The sequence below is a fragment of the Mobula hypostoma genome, unplaced genomic scaffold (genome assembly GCF_963921235.1).
Source record: "Mobula hypostoma unplaced genomic scaffold, sMobHyp1.1 scaffold_103, whole genome shotgun sequence".
Classification (NCBI taxonomy): Eukaryota; Metazoa; Chordata; class Chondrichthyes; order Myliobatiformes; family Myliobatidae; genus Mobula; species Mobula hypostoma.
Genome location: NW_026948206.1, coordinates 355,886 through 364,050, shown reverse-complemented (window position 1 = coordinate 364,050; position 8,165 = coordinate 355,886). Strand labels below are relative to the sequence as shown.

At 43.3% G+C, this 8,165-nt stretch overlaps 1 protein-coding gene across 8 annotated transcripts in view; it reads right to left on the bottom strand.

The window, feature by feature from the left end:
- Positions 1 to 406: 406 nt before the first annotated feature.
- The window catches only part of LOC134341818 (uncharacterized), a 44,953-nt gene continuing 37,194 nt past the window's right edge, over positions 407 to 8,165 (bottom strand). For 2 of the 8 annotated variants that reach the window (XR_010016867.1, XR_010016872.1), the window contains 3 exons: positions 4,207 to 7,139; positions 3,416 to 3,507; positions 407 to 1,665 (listed from right to left, as the gene is read on the bottom strand). Coding sequence is in view for 1 of the 8 variants with exons in the window: in XM_063039754.1 (XP_062895824.1) it covers positions 1,475 to 1,665; positions 3,416 to 3,507 (283 nt within the window). In the remaining 7 variants the exon portion in view is untranslated. Of the gene's footprint in view, positions 1,666 to 3,415; positions 3,508 to 4,206; positions 7,173 to 8,165 lie in introns of all 8 variants that reach the window. The other 6 variants (XR_010016870.1, XR_010016868.1, XR_010016871.1 and 3 more) reach the window with 6 other exon arrangements.

Sequence of the window (8,165 nt, the reverse complement as noted above, 5' to 3'; positions counted from 1 at the left end):
GAGGCTAATTGGGAGAATGTGTGCATCTACGTCTTGGAAGTATATCAGTAAGATTGAACGAGCGGAGAAAAAATTACAAGGTGTTGTCAGGACTTGAGGGCCTGAGATATAGAGAAAGTTTGAATAGGTTAGGACTGCCATAGAGTGTAGGACGACTAGGAGAGTTGTGATAGTGGTATAAAAGTTTATAAGAGGTATAGAGAAGGTAGATGCAAACAGACATCTATTACTCAGTTTGGGTGAGACTGGAATTAGAGGTCATGGATTAAGGATGAAAGATGAAAGAAAATTTGAGGGAGAACTTCTTCATTCAGAGGCTGGTGAGAATATGGAACGAGCTGCCATCAGAAGTGATGTATGTGCATTCAATTTGAACATTTAAAAACAATTTGGATAAGTACATGAATGAGAGTGGTATGGATGTTTCTAGATGGTGTGCAGATCAATGCAACTAAGTATGTAATAGGTCAGTGTGAACTTGATGGGCCGAAGAGCCTGTTGCTGTACTGTAGAGTTCGATGACTATGACTAAGTCAAACTATGACGGGGTCACTGGGGTAATCTCTGGTGAACAGCAGCAGGTTCACAATTAACTGCCAGGCTCCATGAGGGGTCCACTGTCAGCCTATAGCTGGGAACTGGCAGTGAGGAGCAGACAGCAATTGCAGGACTTTTGTGCATGTTAGAGAGACCAAAGTCAAATGGTAGTAATGCAGAGAAGGAAGTTCAGATTGAAATTGTCAGCTGTTTCGTGTGGAACGTTAGGGTGAGCGATGATGTGTGGCTCTTCACTAAAATTCAATCTGATGAGCAATAGATGAACGTGTCCCAGTAACAGGAGGACCATGAGAAAGGCATTTCTTGGTAATCCTGGGTTAGCTGCAGATGCTTGGCCTATTTTCAAATGTATGATTTTGCAGTTCCCAGTGTTAACGGTATATGCTGTGGTAATTACAGACTCCAAATGGAACTCTCACAAGGAATAGAAGGTAACTGAACCATGAGGCATGTTCGGATATTTGATCAAATGCAAGAGGGTCAGTAGTTGAAAAGAGAGACGACATTCAGTACTGCCTGTTCAATTGATGATGGGGTTGAATCTAGACTCGAGAAATGAGCTGAGAATTAAGTCACTATCAAGAGAGACTGGTGAATGCCCATTAAGGTCAAGCATTGGGAACATGATGTGATGTCAGACTGAGTGCTGTGAAGTTGTCCTATGTCTACTTGCAATATCTGTCAAGCGCCACGCCACTAAATTCACCCATCAATCATTGTCTGTATCCTAACCTGTCTAAATGTAATGTATTCTGAAAAATGGACAGAGGCTTATACTGGTGAATAAACGTTCAGGGTTTCTGCAAACAAAAACACTTTTCTTGATGTTGACCACAAGCATTGCAGGATTTTCATAGCCCAGAGGTGCCGTTACACCGGTTCTGTTGATCTGTGATTGATTCAGTAGAATCTACAGTCAATCTATGTTCCTACCACTTACGTGATACTCTGGCCCGGTGAAGTGATCCTCGCCCATTAACATGAAGCCGACTCCCTCCACTCCCTCCTCAATCGCCTGCTCCAGTCGCTCCATGTAGAATCTCGTCAACCGGAACAGTTGGTGATCCTCACAATTTGACAGGAAGGCGGAGATTGCAGAGTTCAGATCTGTAGTCAGTCATAGAACATAAAATAGTAGAGTGTACCATGTGTATGCGGACACGATGCCAATTTAAACCAATCCCATCTTCAGGAACCTGGTCAATATCCCTCTGTTCCCGGCCTACTCATGAGTTCAAATGCCTCTCAGGTGCTCCTGAGTATCTGTTTCCAGTCCCTCCCTTGGCAGCTCATTCCAGACACTGATATTTCTCTGTGCAAAAACCTGCATCCTAAATCCCCTTTAAACTGTACCCTCTAACCTTAAACCTATTCACTCCCGTGCTTGATGTTTGCACCGAGTCACAGACTATCGAACTGTGCTGTGCTTCTCATAAATTTATGAATTCTCTGAGATAAGGCCTCAGTCTCCGACGTTCCAAGGAAAGAAATCCAAGCTTGATTGACCTCTCCTGGCAGCCAATATTCTGTAATCTGGGTACAGTAACTGATTATATTCTGTAATCATGGTGAAACTCATCTGCACCCTCTCCAGAACTTCCAAACCATTCTCATGATGTGGCTACCAGATTTGTGCACAATACTGAAATTGTCTCTTAACCAACGTTCATCCAGTTACAGCACAACTTTAAAAAATACTGACTCACACATCAACCCGTCATTAGCATGCTACCAATTGTGTTGCCATTTTCAGGGAGCTATGCACATCCATCACAAGACCAGTCCGTACATCAGACTTCCTAAATGACCCAGCATTCACTGCACAAATCGCTCACGCACTTGACCTCCCAAGGTGCAACTCCTCACATTTGCCCGAATTAACTCTACCTGGTGTCTCTCTGTTCATATTTCTAATTGGATGATGAACACTTTGACAACAGTCCCAAATTTACATTACTCTGCCGACTCTGTAACTTGATGGATCAGTCCACCTATGTGGTTTTACAAAGTATATATACGGATTCATGCGGGCACTACTGGTCACAGACCTTCGCCCAGAAGAATGCTCCTCCAGTCCTGACTCTATGTGACCAGGACAAATTTGAAATCAATGTACAAAGTCTCAGCTTAACATTCCTCAAATCGAAATGTCGATTGCTCATTTCCCTCTATAGATGCTGCCTGACCTGCTGTTCCTCCAGCATAGTGTGCATTGCCCTCTCTACTTACTCTCTTGTTTCACTTTAATCTTATTCACCAAGGACATTCATTGCCTCAGTAGCCCACTCACATTCCCTGTTTAAAATGTCTCCTGTTCATTGTCTCCCGCACCCAGACCGTTCTCCCACAATATAATGTTCCTTAACTCGGCCACAGAAAACAGACACCGGGAACTCCCCTCACCTCCATTGAGCAACAACCCGGAAATCCAGGGGAAATTCACCACTTGCCTTCCAAAAGAGAAAACAACATCTGTTTCTCTCACTGGCTGTTGGAGGTGTTTCCCACATCAGGATGTACCAAATACTGACAGAAATTCTGTCTGCTCCCTGGACTATTACATTGCCCGCTGTCTGAGTGTCACCCATACCCACCTTATTCAGTAGCTCCTTCCCCTTTCACTCAGGTGAAGATTTGCATGGTGAGCGGAGTGATTCGACCATTCCCGTTGTTAGGTCACTGCACTAGACCTGGTGAATTGTTCCATTGCTCATGGTCGCTTTACCAGTAGGATCAATAATGGCAGTTTTGTTGTGCCCCTTTAGCGCCCAAGTTTATTCCTCTGAAATATTGATGATTTGACTACACGTGTACCATGACGACAGAGTTTTGATGAGAAGGAGCCCAGTGAACATACCTGTGTCCATTCTGACTCTGACTGACGTTGGTTGATAGTCGTCTGCTTGTGTGCTGTCTGGGTGGAAGAAAGCACCTCCTGCTGGCGATAATCTTAATTACACAAATAAAAAAAATTGAGTCAGTTACTCTGCTCGTCATAATTTAAAAACACTTTTGTAAGGTCGTTGCTCAGTCTCCTACATTCCAGGGAGTAAAGATATAGAGTGGCCATTCTCTCCCCAGAACTGAGGCATTCTGGTCTTGACAACACATTCGCAAGTCTTCTCTGCACTCTTTCAACTTTAACCAAGCCTTTTCAAACATATAGAGGGCAGAACTATACTTTGTACTGCAAACACAGTCTCACCAATGACTTACACAATGGCACCATAGTGGTTAACACAAATCTTTACAGTTCGAATGACCCGGCTGCAATTTCCACCGATGACTGTAAGAGTTTGCAGGTTCTCACTGTGATTACATGGGTTTCCTCCGGGTGCTCCGGTTTCACCCCACAGTCTGAAGACGTATTGCTGGGAAGGTTAATTGTTCATTGTAAATTGTCCTTTGACAAGACTAGGATCAAATCGGGGGAATTAATGGGCAGCGCGGTTCACTGTATTTCAATTAAAAAAAACATCATGTCCCAACTCCTGCTCTCAATACTCTGACTGTTGAAGTATGGTGTGGTAAACACCTCTGCACCACCGTGTTGCCGTATTGAGTGAACTATGGACTTAAACTCTTCGGTCCCTCTGTTCTATGACAATCTCAGAATGAAACTGAAGAACACCAGGAAAAGCAACGTACCAGAAGTTTGATGTTGATAGCATCCCTGAAGAATATGCCGTGGAGGTGAGGAACAGATTCGTGGATTAAAGCTGGTAGAGAAAAAGCCAAAAGAACCATGGATAGAAGTCAGGAGCATTATACAAGAGGTGCCAAAAAATATTGCAAACACAAAGAAAACCAGGAAAGCAAACTGGCTTTTTGCGTAGGCTGAGCAGTGAAGAGAAGTGAAGAAGAGAAGGCCAATGGAGATCGGAACAAATACCTCCAACTGAACACAAAGTCCAAGAAGATAGCAAGGAAAGATACGGAAACTTGACTTAAAGGAGCGAAGCAAAGAAGCTGAAGAAGCCAAAAGAATTGGATAAAAACAAGAAATCTATTCAAGAAGATAAGAGAAATCAAAGGAACATTTCATGCAAAAATGAGTACAGGAAAAGATAAAAAAGGGAAGCACCATACAGAAGCAGAAGACATCAAAAAGAGGTGGCAGGAATGCACAGAAGAATTGTGCAGGAAATATCCCAACAGCAAAGACACCTGCAGTGACTCCCTCGTTGATCTAGAGCCGGACACTCTGGAAAGTGAAGTTGGATGGGCGATAGTGAGGCTGCAGGATGTGACAGCAGTCCAGTTGAATCGTTTAAAACTTTAAAAGGTGATGCTGTAAAAGTGTTGCATGCAATTTGACAGCAGATCTGGTAAACCTAACAATGGCCTGTAGTCTGGGGAAAAAAAACAGTTTATATCCCAATTCCCAAGAAGGGAAATGTAAAGGAATTTTCAAACTACCGAACAGTTTCACTAATCTCACATGCTAGCAAGGTAATGCTAAAAATCATGCAAGCAAGACTCCAGCAATCTATGTAATGAGAACTGCCAGATGTACAAGCTGGTTTTAGAAGAGGCAGAGGCACCAGAGACAAAATTGCTAACTTACACTGGATAATAGCGAAATCGAGAGAATTCCAGAAAAGTATTTATCTGTGTTTTATTGACTACTCTAAAGCCTTCGACAGTGTGGACCATAATACACTGTGGCAAATCCTTAAAGAAATAGGGATACCTGGACATCTGATCTGCCTTATGAGAAACCTGTACGAAGATCAAGAAGCAACAGTTAGAACTGAACACGGAACAACAAACTGGTTCAACATTGGGAAAGGAGTATGACAAGGCTACATGATGTCACCCTACTTATTTAATCTATGAGCTGAACACATCATGAGGAATGCTGGTCTCGAGGACTGTAAGTGTTGGAATAAAAATTGCCGGATCAACAACCTCAGATATGCTGGTGACACTACTCTAATGGCTGAAAGTGAGGAGGATCTGAGGATGTTTCTAATGAAAGTGAAAGAAGGAAGTGGAAAAGTTCACTGGTTGTTCAATATCAAAAATACTGGCCAGCCCTATCAACTGAATGGTAATAAGTGGAAAGGAAGTGGAATCAGTAACAAATTTTGTCGATTCCAAGTTTTCTATAGATGATAAAAGCAGCCACGAAATTAAATAGTTCTTACTTCTGGGACGGGAAGCAATGGAAATTTCGATAAAATACTGAAGATCGGAGATATAACATTGTCTCCGAAGTCCGTATAGTCAAGGATGGTATTTCCAGTTGTGATGTGTGGCTGTGAGAGCTGGACTATTAGTGAGGCGGAACACAAAAGAATCGACGCCTTTGAACTTGGATGCTGGAGGAAAGTGCTATGAGTTCATTTGACAGCAAGAAGATCCAACAAGTCAACACTTGAAGAAGTACAGCCCGACTGCTGATAAGGAGACTTGAAAAGCTCAAATACTTTGGCCACATGGAGTGAGGCAGTGGGAGGTGCGCGCGGTAGATGAGGAAACTACATAGAGTCAGGGACAGGGAACGGGGAGCACGTTCTGCTGTCCCGTACCATACTGGCCAGCTGACCGAATAAGTCAAAAGTTCGACACCCTAACGCAGCTGGGGCACACATTTAACGCACAAAGTTAAATGCAAATCATTAAATCAAGCAAACTGCTTGTGTTCAGTTCAACTATATAAATAAAATCATATCTCCCTTCACATACTAGTAAGCTTACATTAATTAAATCGTCAGAGTTTTTCCAGTCAACACAACAAAACACATTACTGGACAGGCCACTCGAAACTGTTGCTGCAGATAATGAGATCAGAACTGATCTGATCTAAAATTTCATTCTGTATTCCCCCATGTGCATCCCTGTAACACTTCGAACCCGTTCTTTATCAAAAATCTCGGCCTTCAACAGAATCAGTCTTTGCTTCAACTGGCCATTGAGGAGTGGAGTTGAAAACACCCACAATTGACGCAGGAACAAGAGATGCATTCGTCTGAAATAGGAAATTCTGGAACGGAACAGATGTTTGTTGTACAGATCTCACACCCTTGCTTTGAAACTGGTGGCCATTGTTCTTAATCTTTACCTAACCTGTGGAAAATGTCAGTCGTGCAAACAGGAAACAGTAGGAACACAAAAAGCACCACAGCCAGAAGTGGCTTAAAAACCCAACAATCTTCTTATTCGCTGATCCAATGCACAGATAACTGGTTGTTTGGAAATAAAGATCCAAAATAAATATCAGAAGCTGAATTATTCTCACCTTAACTCCCCAAGAATATTCTGAGACTGTGGATACGGTGTATCGTTTTTTTCATAAATAGCCCCACCTGCTGCCCCACACGGATCTCTCGTATCCATGGTAACACACACAATGCTGGAGGAACTCAGCAGGTCAGGCTGCTCTATGGATGGGTGTAAACAGTCGACGTTACGGACCGAGTCCCTTCATCAGGACTGGAATGGAAAGGGGAAGCGGGCAGATGATTGACCGATTTGGAAGGTGCGGCTTGTTGTTCTGTGAGACTCGGTGCTCAGGGTCTGCGTCCAAGCAGCTGCCTGTCCGTGTACATTCCTCAGAACAGGGAGCGGCCGTTCCGCTGAAATCAAATCCAAACCGGTTGGACAAAACACTGTCATTCAAGCGTGAAGAAAGTTTAATATTGTATTTAACCCCTTCTGCACAGGTCAACCAACATTTGACTAAAGTAATTGTTCTCGTCTCAGCTATAAAGTGGTGCTTCTTTATCCTGAGGCTGCACTCTCAGATCCCAGACTCTGTCTAATTAAGACATCCCACTTTCCCACTGTAAGCAGGCTTGTTGTTATTCAGTTGGTGTAAATCATCACTCCCGCCCACACCAGCCCCCCTTCAACCGCCATCCCTCTGAACTCCACTGAACACAGGCCCAGGGTCATCAAATGATTCTCATGCATAAAGCTTATCATTCCTCAGCAACAACTGTACTGAACACATTTCCAGGAAGAACAGGACAATTGGAACCAGGATAATTTTACTGGGAAAAGCTCTGGTTTCTTTACTGTTCTACTAACTATCACAAAACAAGCGCTGGTACTCTGGTCCATTTCCAGCAGATTTAAAGTACTCCATGGTGAATGTAATAAAGAGAAACTGGAATTATAGAAACGCTCAGCAGGTAAGGAACTGACATGGAGTGAGGAACAAAGTTAACAATTCAGTTTCCTAACCATTCGTCAGAATGGATTCAAATATCATCCAGTTATTAGTGCAAATTTTGGGTTGTTCTCCTTGAAGCAGTGGGGACTGAGGGGAAATCTGGTAGAGGTTTATAAGATTAAAAGAGGCAGAGACAGAGTAGACAGGGAGTATCTTTCTGCTGTTTAGAAATATCTAATATCAGAGGATATGCATTGAATGTGTGAGGGAGTAGATGCCTGTGATTTGCCGTGGTGTTCCTACCATTTCCGATTCACAATCTAAGGTGAAACTGGAACCTAATGACCCTCTGCCTTGGCCGGAGCTCAGGCTGGTTCCCCGGTCTGTAGATTGTGAGAGGATGCGGATACACTTCAGCCTGTCCCCAGCAGCTAAACCGAGTACATTTGTTCACTATCTTCTTGCTGTGTGGGATCTCGCCCAGCAC